We start from the raw sequence: 19735 nt of genomic DNA, 5'->3' as shown, positions 1-19735 counted from the left end.
ATTCACAAGCTGGGAAATAAAAGGGAGACGCCATTAATTATTTAATTAATTAATATTTAAAATTTTAGTAAGGTCATTTAATATGAATATGGATATAGTAATTTTTTTTAACAAAATTATTAATTGCTTGTTCGAAAATAATGTCAAAAAAATATTATTTTGAAAAGAGCTGTTGCTTAGCCCAGATCTCCTGAATATGTAGACGTTGGCTACCTCTTGTCTACCTAAATTAGATGGCTCCTCCACGCGCTCTGTCTGCCTGTGGACTCCACTTCCACCTTAGAACCGTAGGATTTATTAACGGTACAATGATTTCAAACTACGAAAACAATCAAAAATTTGTTTTTTAAATCTTCTTTCTTGTTTTAGGATATGTATTAAATATATATTATCTATGGAACAAATGTAAAAATATTTATTTATTACATATTTTGATTGGGTTAGAGAGGAAAAATGAGAAAACAATCAAAATTTTGTTTTTTAAATCCTCTTTCTTGTTTTAGGATATGTATTAAATATATATTATCTATAGAACAAATGTAAATATTCATAACATATTTTGATTGGGTTAGAGAGGAAAAATGAGAAGATAACGTGAAAAAATTTATAAATATGACAAGTAATATGATAAAGAAACAATGAAAAATGAAAAATGTCAAATAAGATAAATAAATAAATAAATAAAAAGTTTATATAAAAGTATTGAAACTGGGGTGACTTGTAATAAATTGCTACTTGGACTAAAATAGAAAAAAAAAGTATAAATAGTAATAGTAATGTATAGGTTTTTTCAATCATTGTTCCTCCACAAAAATTTTATAAGTTAGGTTTATTCAATTTTGTGCCTAAAAAACTTATTTTAAAATTGTATTATAAATATTGTTAGACAAATGACTAAACAAAATTAAGATAATTATAAACAAAATTAAAATTAATTGTTTCTCTGTATTTCTCATATAATGAATTTAATTTTAATAATTTTTAATACAAAAATTGTATTAACAATTAATTATAAATCTTAAAAATATGTATAAATAGTTAATAGGTGAATATTATAATATATATCAGAAAAAAAAAAGAATTCGCATATAATATACTAAAACTTATTTATTAACTTTACTATTTATCTTAACAAAATTTTGAGTTAAAATAAAAAAAATTTAAATGACATTTCAGATATTATATTGTTAAAATTAGGAAATTGTTATAAAAAGAAATTGGTAAGGAAATAATTGACATAAATATACTAAATAAATCGAAGTCAAACTTAACATATTTTTTATACGTTAAACTTAAACTTTTAATTAAGCTTAGTTAAATAAATGGGAAAAATGTAATCCATTAATTTTTGTTGTGAAACAATTCCCGGTACTAATTTCAATGGTGTAATTATCACTTAAAATGAAGGTATATTTCAAAATAAAACTAAAAACAAAAGTTTGATAAAAAATTAGTTTTACTTTTATTCATTCAAATTACATATACATTATTTCATATTTTATATATATATATATATATATATATATATATATATATAACTTAAAAAGAATTCATATATAATGTACTTAAATTTTTATTAATTTTTATTATTTATCTTTACAAAATTCTGTGTGCTAAATTAAGATAAAATAAAATAAAATAACGTTTCAGATATTATATCGTTAAAATTAGGAAATTATTAAAAAGACTTGGTAAGAAAATAATTGATATATAAATATATTAAATAAATTGAAGTCAAACATAACGTATTTTTTATAAGTTAAACTTAAATTTTTAATTAAGTTTATTTAAATATATGTTTAATTAGTCGGATGGTATTCACTCTTGTTTAAATGTGTCAATTTGGTATACATTTTTAGAAAGGTGTTAATTGCGTCTCATCTTTGGAACGAGTGTCTCAATTAGTTCTCTTTCATAACAAAATTATTAACGTAGTTAACGACGTGCCATGTGTCAGTCTCTGGGTTTTTTTATTTCTTTTAATTTTAACTTAAATATTTTTTAATTTATTTTTGTTGTCACATGTCAGGTCCTTGGTGTGACATGTGGATGTCACGTATTAGTGTCATTACCAAGTGTTATTGTCTTTATTTTAATTTAGTTCACATATATGTTTATTTGATCCAATTTAGTTCTCATATGTTTATTTGTTTCAATTTAGTCAACACATATATCTACTTGTTTCAATTTATTCCAATGTTTTTTTTTTCAAAATAGAGAAATAATGTCTCTCCTTTCGGATCAAATTTATCATTTATATAAATGTAATATTGATATTTATTATTAAAAAGACTTACAAAATTAATTACTCATATTTATATTAAAATTTAGTAAAATTTAGTGGTAAAAGTCATGAATAACAAAAATTGAGATAAAATTAAAAAAAATGTAACATGTTATAATGTCATTTTCAATAAAGAAATATGAGTATTTTTATATTCATATTTTTTGTATTGAAAATGACGATATAACATATTACATTTTTTGTAATATTAACCTATATTTTGTTATTCATGACTTTTATCACTAAATTTTAATATAAATATCAATACTCAATTTTGTAAGTCATTTTTTAATGACAAATATCAATATAAAATTTATATAAATAATAAATTTTGTCTTAGAGAGAGAATATTTCTCTATTTTGACAAAAAAAAAAGAGTTGGAGACTAAATTGAATTAAAATGCCATATGTGGGGGACTAAATTGAAACAAATAGACATATTTGTGACTAAATTGAATCAATTAGACATATGTAGAAACTAAATTGAAATCAAGACAATAACATTTGATAGTAATACTAACACGTAACAGTACCTTGTCACGTGGCACTAGCAGTGCCACATGGCACACCAAGGACCTAACACATGACAACAAAACAAAAATTCAAAACAAATTAAAAATTTTAAAATAATTTAAAAAGCTAGAGACGGACATGTGACACATAGTTAACTGTGTTAACAATTTTTATGTGAAAAAGACTTAATTGAGACGTTTTTTTCAATAGTTGGGACGCAATTGATACTTTTTTAATAGTGGCTACCAAATTGATACATCTAAACAAAAATAGATATCAATTAACTAATTAAACCTTAAATATACATGGGCAAAATATAAATCATTATTTTTTTTTATGAAGCAATTCTCATTACTAATTTCAATTTTCTAATTATCACTTAAAATGAAGTTCTATTACAAAATAAACTAAAAACAAAAATTAGATAAAAAAAACATAGTTATACTTTTATTCATTCAAATTACATATACATTAGTTCAGATTTATTTTTCCAACTAAGCTTATACAAATTAATAAATTAGTTTAAATATTCATCCAATATAGCAAAGAAAATTATTTACTCTTAATTTTATTTATTTATATTATTCTATATTATATAAAGGAAATTATTCTTATTCTTATATATATATATATATATATATATATATATATATATATATATATATGAACGAAGAAAGAAAAATTATAGTATCTCAGCATATTGATGTTAAAGTTTTCTTGAGAAAGAATTAAAATACGTTATCACTTATTCAATATGAGCTATTAATTGATATGAACTATTAATGTAAAATGAAATAGAAAGTTAAAATGAAGTGTAAATGAATTAAATTGTTCTTGGAATAACTAATTTATAGGTTGTATTTTATAATACCAATGTTTCAAATTTTCTTTACCATCTATTTTCAATTTTAAACCTCTTTTACGAAATACTATAAATAAACCTCTTTTAATTCTACACTAATGTTTCTTATTTAAAAAAACGTATAAGTTTCTTAATTAAAAAAACTTATAAGTTTCTTAATTATGAAAATAAAATAAAATTTATATAGAATATGTGTGATTATTTTAGAACACCAACTAACGATTTGATTTTTTGGTATGAAAAATGTATTTAGGAAAAGGAAAGGAAAAATATAGTTACCTATCTTAAAAGTTAATATCGTAATTCATATTCCATTTTAGTTACAATAAAATATTATTTGAATTTATTAAAGAAAAAATATTTATTGAAAAAATGAATGTTTTTCAAAGAACTTTTAAACTTCATACCTAACACACAAAAACACACAAAAGTATATAAATAATTTTATACAAGAAGTAATTTTTTACAATCAACTTGACAAAAACATATAAATATTTATTTTAGGTTTATTTTTAAATCATAGATTTGAGATTTTTTTAAATATACTTTTTTATTCAAAAAAATAATAACTAAATATTATTTATTTCATATCCAAATTAGTATTAACTTGTAAAATAAATTATCTTACGATAAAATATTCATTTTATGTATATTTTATAAAATAAAATTAGTAAATTAAATATAAAAGTATTAATTAAAGTTACCAACACTTAATTGAAATATATATATATATATATATATATATATATATATATATATATATATATATATATATGTATGCTTGTTATGAAGTGAACCTTTAAATCTAACTTAACTTCATAAAACTAGCTTGTAAGGTGATGCTCGCACCCACCTATGTACTGTAAATTGGTTTTATCCCTAGTCGATATAAGACTTCCAACATATCTTCTCACGTCGATGCATATAGGTTCCGATAGCAGATAAAACAATAAACCCAAAAAATAACAAATTTTGTTAGGATAGACTCTATGATAGAGTGTTAAGAAGTAAACTTTAAGCCTAACTCGATCTCATAAAATTGACTTGTAAGGTAAGGTTTGCACTCACTGATATACTGGAAATCAACATTTTCTCTAGTCGATTTGGGACTTCCAACTGTTATATAATTCAAATGGTATTTTTCAACATTATAAGTTAATGGAGAATTCTATTTTAAATTTTTAAAATGTAAAGAAGGAGGTTTATAGACATCAACAAATGTAACACCCAGGATTAATAGAAATTCTAAACTAATTTAAAGCATCCATTAATTTGGTATTAAGCATAATATCACATCATAAGTAATGCTCCATGTATTATAACATTCCTTAAAATATACCTAACATAGTTCTTCAAAATATAAAAATTATCAAAAGAAAGATGAATGTTATACAACATGAAATAAGTTATACATAAGTAGTTGTCCATATATACACTACTCTAGGGCTAGATCACTACTAGGTTCCTCACTTGTATTATTATATACTCTTGTGTAACACATAATCATACTAGAAAGAAATATAATCATATACCAGGGTAAGGTAGTATATTTAAAAAGGAAAGACTTATAATTTAATCAAATGATTAAAAACAAACAGTCACATACAACAACTTCATTCAATCATATACCATTATCTAGACAAACTATAACAACTACTTTCGGAAGATTTCATGTATTGAATTAGACATTAGATATTTTGCACCTATCATAAGGATCCTAATAGATTTTGGTTTATAATACCATGATAATAAAATATGAATTGATATAGACAAGTTTATTCTACTATTATTAGTATAATTTTAAGATAATTATTATAATAATTGATCATGCATAATAACTTGCAATTAAAGGAAAAATAATTTTTGTATGCATAGTTTACTACTTGTAGTAAAAAATAAATTGTATATTTAATTTATAAAAATCAAATTTGATACTTTATTTAATAAATTTAGGTATAGTTTTATTTAAATTAATTTATATGTTATGCTTTCTCATTAATATTTTTCAAGATTAAATTGTTAATTTTGGATATGAGTAGCAAACCATCTCAATTTGGTTTGATCTCTTATCATAAATAAAGAATGATGCGCTGGGTTACTATGACAAAGTGGGTTGAAAATCTTAGTCTAACCTATTAAAAAGGATGGATTAATGGGTTAGTAGATTGACAGATTGGTGGATTTGTCCACTAGTATTTTGTATTTGTTTTTAAATTTTGTTATAATATATATATATATATATATATATATATATATATATATATCACATTTAATCAAATAAATATTTTTTAAGTGTTTAATTGATTAATGAATATCTCTATTATGATAAGTTAAAATAATTATTACCTTTAATGTTATATTACTTTGTTATGATTAATAATTTGAACTTAATTTGTAAGTATTAATGAGTTGTAGTTCTATTGATATTTGCATCTTTTCAATAATATAATATAAATAAGTTAATTACTTAAATTATTTGTTATTTTAATTTTTAATTGTAAAAGAAGGGTAGGTGGATCTGCCCATCCTATACTACCTTTGGCCCATCATTATGGTGAGCTAGACCGAAAAACATACTGTCAAATTGAAAATTATATATCCATACAACGAACATTGTGTTCCTCAAAACATTATAATATTTCATACATTCCATAACTAAAGGAAACAAAAATTACTCTAACTCTATCACATGCCACTTGCAATATCGTATGCTCTCATATCAAGTATGATCGTAAAGTTTATATCACACATAAAAGGGTGAGTTAATTATGTAAACAAATGTGTAACATGCTATATCATATGATATAAAATATACATTTATTAGTCACCCATCACATTCTCACTCTATACCCCAAAAAATTACACATAAATCATTTATATCCAAGAATACAGGAATATTGAATTGTTTCTTAATGATTCATAGTAATTTGTCACACTTAACACTTTCTAGAGCACTTGTATTAAGAATGTCTTTCTAAAAAAATAACATTACTTAAAAACATATTGGAAATCTCAAAAAAGAACATCTACTTTAAAAAGAAAGGGTTTAAATAGAACTTTAAAATTGCCTTGAAATTTGTTTCCAATATGACCTATTAGATGCTTATAAGGATTCCTCTAATTGTTTTATAAATGAGTGTAAAAACTTTCTAAAATGTTTAAAGACAACCAAGAGAATATAAGTATGTGTAACAGAAACCAATAATGAACAATTTGTTTTTATACTATTTGACCCCAACCTAGGCTATATGTAGTTCTCCGATACCAAATGCAAAGTTGATTTGTTCACCAAGTATAATTTTCTTCACATTGAGAAGCATTTGAAGTGCAAAAGATTGGTGTGAAGGAGAATCCAATTTATGTCACCAAGCCTATTATTATGAGAAAGTTCATGTAGTGTTTGGAGTTGTTCAATGTTGATATTGCTTATAGCAATTGTCTCATAATATTAATCTAGAAGAAGACTCAAAGTCAAGGAAGAGAATAGGTGACTTTTCCTTATCTTTCTTCATCTAGTTGGTTGTCTAATGAAGGTGTCTAGTTGATGGTCATACTATTTTATTTTATTAACATAATAGTTTAATCAATTAAAAGAATTTCACATTGTAGTGACTTTAATATAATAAAATAAATTTTACTAAACTAAAGTTGTTTTACAAGGTATCATATAAGAGTTATCTTAATATATCTTTGTATAATGAATTTTGAAGAAGACATTATCAACCATTTCAAAACTAAACATTTAGCATACACATCATATATAACAAAACAAACATAAACTACCTCTGAAGGATTTTTATGTATTAAGCGAAACGTTAGAATTGTTCCTTACCATAAGGATCCCAATAGATTTTGGCTCATCAAACCATGGATCTACCTAGCCTTCCTCTATGCAAGGTTAGTTAACCTATGAAAGCCAGAAAAGGTCCCTTCATAACCAATTCTTGTCGTAGGAATCTCCATCGACTTTCACTATAACTAGATATCTTACTTTATGTGAGTTGGGATACCTAACAGAGTTTGGATAATCTCCTTCCAAGCCCTTACTCAATACACCTAACACAAGAGTGGAATGTTTTCTCCCTTGAAATCCATTACACATTCATCACATTCCAATTTCATATCATCATCTCATTCAACATTTAAACATCACTAACATTCGCATATAATCTTAAATAATCACATCATGTCATACATAGGTATTTCACCTAAATCCAAACTCATCTTATAACATAATTCACCTATTCTTTATTTCAAATTACATGTTAATAATTCATCATTCATTTTCTATTACATTGGCATAACATTCAATTACAATATTTTTATCAAGTACAATATTTTTATCAAGTACATCAAAATGTGAAAATCATTTCTCTATCTATATACCTCTTATTGACAATCCCAACTGTAAAAATGAATAATCATAAGTCAAGAACCATCTATCAAAATTTCAATCTGATCGAGTGGTTAACAAAGCAGGAATCAAAATTTTACCGAGACATTCCAAGACCCAAAACAGGATGGCACCCAACGTCCTTAACCTAGTGCCCAACGCCATATCTCCTGGTGCTCCTGGATTTTAAAACGCGAGTTGCGCCTGGCGGTCCCTTGGTAGCGCCTAGCACCAACAAGTCAGTGAACTCACTAGTTTTGTTGCACCCAATGATATTAATTTTTTGCTCAATGCCAACAAAGTCAATGGCCACTGTCTGAGTGGCGCCCAGTGGGACTGCATGGACGTCGACGCTGCACCAGAAAGTTGTGATTTTCCTATGAGTTTTAATTGATAAATTTGACTCTTCTTGAGCTATTCTCCACTAAATACAACTTATAAGATTATAGTTTAAACTTTCTTTAGCTTAAGAAGCCCCAATTCCATATTCAATTTCACCAATTCACATAACAACAATTTCATTAATTCCCCAATTAAATTCACAATCTAAATTAAACAGTGCATACCACACATCAAAATTCCAATTCATAAGTAGCCAAAATTCCACATCAAATACAATCACTTTTAAATAGTTAACTTTTCTTACTTAGTTAAAGGCACAAAACAGTTCATCTGGCTCTAAGCATCCCTAACCACAAAGATAGACAATATCTACACAAAGAAGATCTAGATCAAAGGTCTGATCATACTCTTAGGATCCTACTTGAACAAAGATTAGTCAAGAGCTCCTAAACCATACATGCAACCCAAAACCAAACTACTCTAAAATGAGTAAAAGAAGAACTTAATTTGTTCAACAAAGCAATTGGATAGAAGTGTAGGTCTCTTTGCCAAGAGACTTAATACACTTCATTCTTCAAAAGGGCGAGTACAAAGTTAAAAATTGTATAGAAAAGAAAAGACAAAGAAAAGAATGTATTCTTCTTTTAAAGAGATGGTAACTCTTATAAAATGAACTCTATTTTTATTTATTTCTTTATATATATATTAAAACTTTTTAATAATAAAATAATCAAATATATTTTAATCTCAGTTAAAGAATTTCTAAAATTTTATATGTATTTTCACTCATTTTAAAAAGAAATCAAAACTGATTTCTTATTTTTAGAATTGTTAAAATAAGCTATGAAGAAAAAATATTTGACACCCAAATACTCAAAATCATTTTGAAAAGAAAAATCAATCTTCAATTCAATTCAATGCGTAATCTCGTCACTATTATATTTTTTTTTTGTCAAAATAATTTTTATGGACAATACTACTTTTATGAAATGTAATATCTATATTATCTTCGATTCATTTTTTTTATTCGAGTTCAATGTGAACAAACATGTAATAATTCTCTATCCTTTTTAATAGTAATAAATAAATAACTTAATTGAATACCTATGTGTATAACATATATTGAAATTAATAATCGATTAACAGAAAAAAAAAATATCATTAAAAGATTAAAACTAAAACTTTTTTTTGAAAAACTAAGAACTTAAGTGGGGGCCAAGAAGAGGCCATACACTTCCATGATCAAGAAGGTGAATAAAAACTTGATCTCTCTTAAAAATGATGGGAAGAAAAGAGCCATAGAATGGGTAGAGGTCCCCAAGAAGCCACGGTCTATGCAGCATCCCCAGCTACTACGCAGTAGTGTAAGGCTTGCATGTCCAATTACCTACTTCCAAGTCAAATAAGATGGTTGTTGGAATACATTAAAAAATATGGTGGGTGGGTAGGTAGCTACAATCTTTAGTCTTCATAAATTCCAGTTCCTACAAATAAGTCACTTTCTGTGAGGCACTGGGAAAACAAAGATGGAAAGAGAAAATGGAAACAAGCTCAAAATACTTTGTCTCCATGGATTCAGAACCAGTGGCAGTTTTCTTAAAAAGCAGATCAGCAAATGGGATCCTTCTCTATTCACTCAATTTCACATGGTAATGAATAGGTTTTACTTTTACTTTGCTAATGTTCAAGTGTATTCATCAAACACTTTTAACATTAAGCCCTTGTTGGATATTTCAAACTCTTCCTTTGTTGATGATGGTGGTGATCAGCTCTTATACCCAATAATTGCTAACTATAATGTGAATGCCACAGGAATTCCCAGATGGTAAATTCCCTGCTGGAGGGAAGTCTGACATAGAAGGAATATTTCCTCCACCTTACTATGAGTGGTTTCAATTTGAAAAGGTAGAAATACTTGATCTTTAAGATTTGGTGGATCATGTGGTGATGAATTTGTCAAACTTCACTTGCCTTGGTTTTACTGGAAATTACTGAACATATACATACACAAATCTTGCCCAGGACTTCACGGTGTACTTTAACTTGGACGAATGTATCTCCTACTTATGCGAATACATTACAGCCAATGGTCCCTTCCATGGCTTCCTTGGCTTCTCACAGGTAAACGTTCATGATTGCTCCAAGATTCAATCCCTTCTGGATTTTGCAGATGTATATTACTGTCAGAAAAATTCCTGATTTATGATACACACAATCTATCTCTATAATTCAGCATCAGCGATCCTATGCAAGAAATACAAAATGTTCAGCTAGCCTATTATCCTAATTATGGAATAAAATATGTACGAGAAATTATCACATCCCTGATAATTATGGAATGTTATGAATTCTCTGCTGGAGAATATTATCCTGAGCAAATTCATTCTTATATATTGACTCTGGCATTACTTGAGCATACTTTAGGAGATTCTGAGTTACTATCATGTATAAACTACTACTAAACTCAGCTTTCTCCCTTCTTTATGTAAATCAGGGCGCAACCCTTTGTGCACTTTTGCTTGGTTACCAGGCACAGGCAAGTAAAACACTACTACAATTTGATCTGTGATTTAATTTGAACCACAAAAATCTGACCAGTGAGCACGAAATTAACAGGGAAAAGTGTTAAAAGAGCATCCACCCATAAATTTTTTTATATCAATATCAGGAAGCAAATTCAGAGATCCCAGCATATGTGATGTTGCCTATAAAGATCCCATCAAAGCTAAATCTGTTCATTTCATTGGGGACAAAGATTGGCTAAAAGTGCCTGGTGAGGATCTCGCATCTGCATTTGACAAACCCCTAATACTGAGGCACCCCCAGGGTCACACTGTCCCACGATTGGGTAGGTCATCGATCTTCTCTCCGCGTTTATTGGTTATGCTTTTTACTCTAGAAACTGAACTTTCCATGTCTTATCGCAAACAGATGAAGTGACTACCAATCAATTAAGAAACTGGATTAACGAAGAAGTCCTATGCCAGCAAAAAGTTGGTGTCTCAGTTATTGATAATGGAAAAGATCATGAAAAAGAAGTCAGTAGTACCAATCCAAACAAAGGTGAAAATGGTGTATGAATAAACAAGGGTTCTGGAGATCAGGATTTCCAAGGGAAAGCACATGAATTTGTTATAAATAATGTATTATTAGGTGATTCATATGGACCTGTTTGCTGTTGTCTTGCATTTAATAATGTTATTATGTATGATTGGTGATTCGTATGTACCTGTTTTGTGTTCTTGATAATTAATATTGTACTATGTATGACAATTGATTCAGGTTGTCTTAATATTTAACATTTTACTACGTACGACTGGTTGATCTTTAATGACTAAAAAGAGGGGGAGACCTTAATGTACTGCTCAGATATATTCAGCAAAAAAATAAAATTAGACTAATTCCCCTTGAATCAATCATGAATGTTTCAAACAATTATATTTTATAAAATAGAACATGAATCACAAGTTGGGTCTCGATTTGATTCCACTATTGGTGCAATACATCCCTAACTCTCCACAATAGCTACATAAATTCACATGACAAAACTGCAAGCTGGGACAACAAAACAGAACTCTCCCGACATACACCACCGTTTAACCAACTCTGTTGCTGATAGTTTGATAAAGAGATTTAAGTTGTGTGTTCCATTTGTCTACGGCGGTATACTTCTTCATTCCTTTCGACCTGAACATTCATTTTTAATGTTAATAAAAATGTTTTATACTGACAAAATTAAGAATAAACTAAATACATTATTAGAAAGAAATCAAACATAAAAACTAACCTATCAGAGCGTTCTAAGAGCCGGTTGACTTGATCAATGTGTCCTTGAATTCTGTTATCCAAGATAAGCGATACCAGTAGCTGCTCGACATCATTCTCAGGCACATTAAGTTCCTGCAAATTAACAGGTTTTGTTGCATAAAATCTATTAGACTAACGGTAACTTAAGTCCCTCGTAAATCAACTCGACAAATAAGTGGAGAGAGATAGTAGAGGAAGAATCCACAGAATAATCAGAGACTGGATGGAATAGTTTGTCAGCATTTACTGACTACTTTTTATAGAAAAAGTGTATCTGACTCTTCAGTTTCCTGTGTAGTGTGAGTACATACCTTAGATATAAACGGGATCCTGATCCTCGTATATGGTTTGATGAGCTTCAGCAAGACTTGAGTTCTGATATTCTTTAGCAGATCCTCAATGTAATTTCTGATAAATGGGTCATCCATGATGGTTCGTCTGTTACTCTGGAAAGAAAATTAACCAATATCAAATTCCAACAAATTTTTCATAAATACTAAGTAACATTGAAGATCAAATTAGTGTAGCCAATTCTCATGCAAGACTCAATAAAAATACCTTTAAGATTTTCTCAAATTCCAATATTTCATTCCGCTGATAAGCTGCTATCAAATTTGTCATTGCCAAAATTTCAGGGTCATTCTTGTATCTGCAATATGAGAGTGAAAACAGAAAGAAAGCCGGGAATTGGATCAGAGAATGGGAAAAATGAGCAAGTACAGGGATAAAAAAAGAGAGTAAATTATACTCTTTTCCCAAGAGAGTTGCTTAAATTACACCCCTCCCCCCTCTTATTTTAAATTAGGCATACATACAGTCCCATCCCCTAGGAGAGGAATATAAGTTACACTTCAATTCTTTTCCATACAGACAAATCACTAACAGAGGTGAATAGTGATGAAAGTGTCGCCCAATGATATCATAGCTTTCTCTTCAACTTTCAGTGTCACAAAAACGAATTTTAAATACCTTTATGTGATCAGCTTCAAAATTTCATCCAAAAATATTTATATCATCTTCGAAGGTCACATAATTGAGAAAAGTTATTCAAAATCAGCTACTAATCAATGTTGAGTATCACCAGATAAGAAACAGAAATCGCGAAAATACTCATTTACACTAAAATGATTTAAATGTAACACATAGATAGACCTTTAATAGGAGGGATGTGTATGTTCTAAATATGAGAGAAGGAAATGTAATTTAAGCACCTCTCATGGAAAGACATAGCTACTCATATAAATAAACTGATTAATTAAAAACAAAGGACTTACGGTTTAGCCTCCTGCCCATCAAAAGGGTTTACTTCAGACTCCATCAACATGTTGGCAAGAACAAGGTATCTGCCATGTAATAGCAATTAGGACCAAGTTAAATACAAAAAGAAATGTTGTTTGAATGGCTTATTTTGAAGTAGTCAGCCATAAATGCTTCGGACAATGTCAGAAAAATTACTGCCAAAAGTGATGGTTCAGAGTTAAATGGATTTTTTTTTCTAATTGACATTTATACAGAAACATCTTTTTCAATTTGTTTAAAACTTAACTAAATTAAAAATTTAAATATGCTTACTTCAAGCATTGGATACGCCTCTGATTCCCAGCTTCATCATAATTCTTAAAAGCTTCAAAAAAATCCGTAGCTGCTTCAGCCCACTGTCGCTCTGCCATATGCATTTTCCCCCCACATTCATGGATTATTCCCATTATCCGCGGATGGGGAATTGCTGACTTAATAGTGAGTGCTTTCTGGTACAGTTGCTGCATTTAATACAAAGGAGAGTGGTAAATAGTGGTAAAGAACTTCCTTTAGCATAAGAATTGTTTAGAAGGATGCTCCAAATCACACCAACTAGTTTTAGAGTGCATGATTTTCTGGGTCTTTGAAAAAAAAAAAGAAAAGATAACTACTTTCTTATAATTTATTTTGCTTGATGAACTTCTATAATAGAAAGCTGATTCACTAAATGTTCCTCCATCAACCTTTGGTTCAACTATTTCTCCATAAAGACCACTTTCACTAACATAACATCAACTCCCAATAACAAATGTCTCGGTACAGCATAGCTTGTGCATGCTTGGTTTCAGTTGGAAAATCTCCCAACTATGCTTGGCCAAAAACTCCATCTCTTGTAACTATTTCCCCAAACCGAGATTAAATTGGAAAAAAAATTGATTCTTACAGAATAACAGAAACAAAAAGATGCTATTTGAGAAATTGAGCTCACCCCATAAGAAGCAAGAAAGGTCTTGTAATAATTAAATGTTAAATTGCAGGAAAGAGTGATAATAGATTGAAAAGGCACATTATTACTATTATGCATGTAACAGAATAATAACTTATTATCTACAACAAATGCTGACCTTGAGCTTTTTGTTGTTCTTGGTCTCTGTGTACATTTGAATTTCTATTGCATAAACCTCCAAAAGTTGGGTTCCTTTCTTATGGTCATCCGAGCCATCTTCCCTTTGACAAGATTTGTGAAGTTCTTTCAAGATCTGACAGTTTCAACAAAATCAATAAATTACTCAACTACTGGACACCAATACGTAAACAAACATTAGAATTGAGTTGGACAAAGGCTACATCATTGTACAAAATAATAATACATTACCTTACTCATCCGTCCATATTCCCCAATATCAAAGAAGATCTTACAAAGCTTAAGATTTGTTTTAAACCATAATCTCTGCGAATAACATAAAAATAAAATAAAATAAAAAAACATAAGGCTGCATTAATGAAAAATACCACTGGCCAAAGATAAAGTCTAAATGTATTGACCTCATTCTTTGCTTCTTCAAGGGCTTTCAAAGTTGTCTGGTAGAACTCCTGCAGAAGGCCAAAGTTCTGGCTAGCTGAACCTGAGACATAGTCCATAATGCTGTTTATGCATTTTTCACTGTAGTTACGAGTCACTGCTGACTTAATGTAAGTCAACATCTCCCTGTAGGCTTCCATCATCTCTTTATACCTTCCAAGTCTATAATAGAGCTTCACAGTTTGCTTTAGAGCTTTAAATCCCCTGGTAAAGTGTAAGATAAAATATGAAACGTGATACATGATGGTTTATTATCATTGTGGAATAATTGTAATACATGATGTTAAAGAGCACTACATAAATGAGAACAGGAATCAAGAGAAGGAATTCGTGAAACAAACACAATACTTGTATTTATTAAAGATAATCTAGCTTGACCGAATGAAAAGGAAAGAGAATCGTTACTTATTCAAATAAAAAGAACAGTCACAGATCGTGGAATTAATAATGATACAAGAAAGGATGCAGCACACACAATCGTATGACCATTTAAGCTCTTCAACTCCAAAACATATATCGTTTTTATTATATACCTTCTTTTATTATACAGCACAGGGAATAAAATTCTTACCATTCTGCCTTTTCTTGTTCCATGCGCACAACCTCTGCAAAACCAGCAAGTGCACCTTCTGGATCAGTTTCAACCAAACCTGCATACAAACCAAATAGCATCCTCAGAAGTCAGTACAAAAATTGGATCAACCACCCCTGGGCCACAAATTATGAAAAAAAAAATTCTTTACAAATATAGGAGAGACATTTAAACAATAGAAAGTATTTGAATGACTCCTTTTGTTAATAATTTCAACAAGGAAGAATCGCAGCATGGTTAAATCAATACCAAAAACAAAAATGAACTAACTTTGACTTTTGGAAGAAATACCAAGCAACAGAACACTGATTTGAAGTGAACAAAGTAGTTTAAAAGTTACAGCACGATCTAATTTCTAGAAATTTATCTAGAATCCCAAAAAGAAACCAATATTCCCAAACCATAAATGCTAGGAATTATTTTTTGTTTCTTATAAACAAAGAGAAGCAAATATAGAAATAGTTGTTAGAAATACCTTTTGAATTGTAATACTGATTCTCAATATCTACATCTTGCTCCTCTTGCTCCTCATCTGAGTACTCAAAACCATAGTCCTCCATATCAGCATCTACAGAATATCAGAAGCAAAAATGAAACCAACAATCAGGATACGTCAAAGAAGCACGACTACAAAACCTTCTCCAGTAAATAACACCCATCTAGCAGGCCTCAGGGATTATCCTTCCTTTTATAATCGGCGAGTTTCAAATAATGAAATTTGCCGTATAAATGCTTACACATATCACTTCACAAAAGTTAGGGACGGAGGGGAGTGGGACTAAAGGCATGCATGGAGATTGAATCCAAATCATAAAGATTCCACGAGTTAAATCAGTTGGCAACTTTCCAACACCAGCCACTCTTCTATCCGAGCTTGGAAGAATCCGCACAGAGTTTAGCAACAGAGAGAAACATATGGGAAAAGTCAAACCAAGTTTGATAAGGCTTTTTAGTTGTTTCTTCGAGGAAGCATGTTGAGGAATTAACCAAAAGCCAATAGTCAATTGCATTATCTCCTAATAAAACCCTCAAGAACATTAAAACAATAAAATCATCAGAAAACCCTGTTTAACACAAATCTTCAGAGTCGTTCAGGGATTCTCATAGATTGCCCTCGACATTGATTCGTGTTGCCAGCCACGCCGAAATGGATGACACCAACAAAACGTTATCGATTGCGGGCTTCTCAAACTCAACCTAGGGTTACAGACTTTGTGCTCAATTGCACTACAACGAAGTAAAATCCTACGAAACCCCCGAAGTTGCGATCTAGATCTTTCCGTAGCATAAATGACGAATACAAACGAATCGCGATTCAAATTTCAAGGCTCTTCAAGTCAAAAATAAAAGCAACAAATAAACGAACCGATTTACCAAACGAAAAATAAACTATAAGAGAAAGATTAATGCGAGGGCGCGAAACGTTAAGTGTTGGGGAGAATGGATTAAAAGAAAACGCACCCGAAGCCATGGTGTATGAAATCGACTGAATTTGAGGATCCGAGTTAGGTTTTAAGGTCGGAAGCGGTGAGTCAGAGACTCCGAGTTGCAATATGAGCTGAGAGTGAGAATCCGGTGAGTGAAGCGAAGGAGAGTAACGGGTTTGAGTAGCGTTTCAGCCTCTTGCGCTATAAAAGGCTTAGTTACCATTCCTTTCAAAACCCACCATTTTACAATTTTAATAAATTCCTATATTCAGTAGTTTAAGATGGCAACGGGGCGGGTACGGGTATCATGATCTCATCCTCATCCCCATAATAAAAATTCATCTCCATCCCCAAACCCAACGGGTATACAACTTTTGACCCATCCCCATCCCCACCTGGTAACGGGTATTTTCTTATACTCATACCCATTTTTTTATTGTTTCATATATCAATTAAATATTTTTTATAAAAAAAATTTAAAAATCACACCAACGGAATCATGATACTATCAAAATATTCAATATTAAAATAACATACTCTTTTTGATTTTCATGATGTCAAATATTAAGAAAAATATTATAATAGTATAAATCTCAAATTAAAGTATCAAATAACAACTAAATGAAATTCAAATAATTATATAAAAGCTAAAAAATTACACATTACTAAAATTTTATAATAACCAAAATATTTATTAATTTTACAAATGATCAGTGGTTTCATTTGCATTCGATCCACCTACACATAGAAAAAAAATGAAAAATTAGATATGATATAATAATTGAAATTGAAAATTTTAATTACTAGAATATAATGTACCTTCTTCATCAGATTCATTTTCACTCATGAGAACATCTTTTCCTTTTAATTTTTTAACACCTACAAACACCAAATGTAGAATATTAGATGAGAATTCACAAAAAATACTAACAAAAAATATTAATAAATTTGAGTAACTTACCTAGATGGTTTGAGTTCCATATCCAACTTCTTGTACACATCAAAGCCTCTATAGTAATATGATGAAGTCGACTACGGTGAGAAGTTAATATCTGACCACCAGTACTAAAAGCAGATTCAGAAGCTACAGTTGTTATTGGAATAGCTAAAACATCTCTTGCAATTGCTTGAAGGGTTGAAAACTTTAACCCATTTGTTTTCCACCATGATAGGATATCAAATTCTTGTGTAACCGGCAAATTATCTTCTTCCAAGTAATAATCCAACTCTGTTTTCATAACTGTAGTTCTAGATTTTTTCTTTTTTGCCATAAACTCTAAAAATTCATTCGCATCATTATCAACATCCTTTCCCAACTCCAATGATGTAGCTCTATAAGAAGAAGTTTCATTCTTTTTTGATTGATATTCCAAAACCAAATCATAGCACATTTGACGAATCCTACTAAGTTTCAGATCAAAATCATTACCATACAATTTATAAAAATAATATTCTAACATATCCATCTTGTACCTTGGATCTAAAACTGAAGCAATTGCCAATATGTTATATAACAAAAAACAAAGAGAATGAGAAATATGTTATATATATATATATATATATATATATATATATTATATTATATTATATATTATATTACTATGTATATATATATTATATGTGTGGATATCTTATGTTTATATATATATATATAATTATTTATATATATTATATTATATTATATATTATATTATTATTACTATGTATATATATTATATGTGTGGATATCTTATGTTTATATATATATATATATATTTTTTATAGATATATATTTATTTTAAGTATATATTATATTATATTATATAATAATATAAATATAATAATATATATTATATTATTATGTATATATATTATATGTATATGCGTAGATATTTTATGCTTTTATATATATATATATATATATATATATATATATATATATATATATATTTCTTTTAAATTTTTATAAATTTGTAATGTTATAAATTTGTTTATAAAAGATCTCACTAGTTAAATGATTAATTTGTTTTATACGTATATATTATATATATTATATTATATTATTATGTATATATATTATATGTATATTATATTATATTATATTATATTATATTACATGTATATGTGTAAATATATATATATATATATATATATATATATATAAAAGTATATTTTATTTATATGTATATATACTATATTATATTATATTATATTATATTATATTATATTTTATGTGTAAATATATTATTTATTTATATATATTTTTTAGATTATTTAATAAATTATAAATAGTTTAGTAATTTAAGCGGGGACGGGTATTTGGGCGGGTATATATATATCCCCATCCCCATCCCCATCCCCATCCCCAGTTGAAAATTTCGGGTATTACCCATACCCATACCCATACCCAGTCAAAGCGGGGATTCCCCGTCAAAACGGGGACGGGTTCGGGTGATACCCACGGGCACGGGTTTATTTGCCATCTCTAAGTTTAACCCATTATATCAATTTATTAATTATTAACAAATGTAAATTGTATAATATTAATTCCTAGATCCCATAACACACTCTTCTCATCAATTACTAAGATCACCCACACAAGTATCATTTAGGATGACGCTTAGGAGAAATTTAGGAGAGTAATTTAATTATTTAGAAAATTTAAATCTGTTTTAAGTAAAAAGATAAATTTATTATAAAAAAATTGAAACAGAA

The 19735-nt window shown here is 28.6% G+C and overlaps 2 protein-coding genes across 2 annotated transcripts; one reads left to right on the top strand and one right to left on the bottom strand.

Moving 5' to 3' along the window:
- The first annotated feature begins 9723 nt into the window (after positions 1 to 9723).
- On the top strand, positions 9724 to 11707 carry LOC114183730 (uncharacterized). Its single transcript, XM_028070849.2, has 6 exons — positions 9724 to 10043; positions 10207 to 10299; positions 10417 to 10515; positions 10889 to 10930; positions 11011 to 11242; positions 11326 to 11707. The coding sequence occupies exons 1-6, from the start codon at positions 9921 to 9923 to the stop codon at positions 11472 to 11474; spliced, it is 738 nt and encodes a 245-aa protein (XP_027926650.1). The 5' UTR covers positions 9724 to 9920; the 3' UTR covers positions 11475 to 11707.
- A 61-nt stretch (positions 11708 to 11768) lies between these two features.
- FUS12 (proteasome family protein) lies at positions 11769 to 17276 on the bottom strand. The gene is made up of 12 exons (XM_028070821.2): positions 17076 to 17276; positions 16090 to 16182; positions 15594 to 15672; positions 14986 to 15226; positions 14816 to 14890; positions 14565 to 14699; positions 13774 to 13961; positions 13476 to 13544; positions 12760 to 12850; positions 12513 to 12647; positions 12182 to 12294; positions 11769 to 12081 (listed from the first exon to the last, which is right to left on the bottom strand). The coding sequence occupies exons 1-12, from the start codon at positions 17083 to 17085 to the stop codon at positions 11991 to 11993; spliced, it is 1320 nt and encodes a 439-aa protein (XP_027926622.1). The 5' UTR covers positions 17086 to 17276; the 3' UTR covers positions 11769 to 11990.
- Positions 17277 to 19735: the final 2459 nt, after the last annotated feature.

Source organism: Vigna unguiculata, chromosome 1, assembly GCF_037176805.1.
Source record: "Vigna unguiculata cultivar grain cowpea cultivar isolate G323 ecotype 2 chromosome 1, ASM3717680v1, whole genome shotgun sequence".
Classification (NCBI taxonomy): domain Eukaryota; kingdom Viridiplantae; phylum Streptophyta; class Magnoliopsida; order Fabales; family Fabaceae; genus Vigna; species Vigna unguiculata.
Note: the sequence above shows the minus strand (reverse complement) of the source record. Positions and strands in the feature narration are given on the sequence as shown.

What these genes read in the sequence shown, in the direction of transcription:
- LOC114183730 (XM_028070849.2), top strand. Translation starts at nt 9,921, where the DNA reads ATGGAAAGAGAAAATGGAAACAAGCTCAAAATACTTTGTCTCCATGGA. An exon ending in GCTTCCTTGGCTTCTCACAG is followed by an intron (nt 10,516 to 10,888) that starts GTAAACGTTCAT and finishes TATGTAAATCAG; the next exon opens with GGCGCAACCCTTTGTGCACT. An exon ending in TGCTTGGTTACCAGGCACAG is followed by an intron (nt 10,931 to 11,010) that starts GCAAGTAAAACA and finishes CGAAATTAACAG; the next exon opens with GGAAAAGTGTTAAAAGAGCA.
- FUS12 (XM_028070821.2), bottom strand. An exon ending in GAACAAGAAAAGGCAGAATG is followed by an intron (nt 15,227 to 15,593) that starts GTAAGAATTTTA and finishes ACACTTTACCAG; the next exon opens with GGGATTTAAAGCTCTAAAGC. An exon ending in GATGGGCAGGAGGCTAAACC is followed by an intron (nt 12,851 to 13,475) that starts GTAAGTCCTTTG and finishes CTCATATTGCAG; the next exon opens with ATACAAGAATGACCCTGAAA.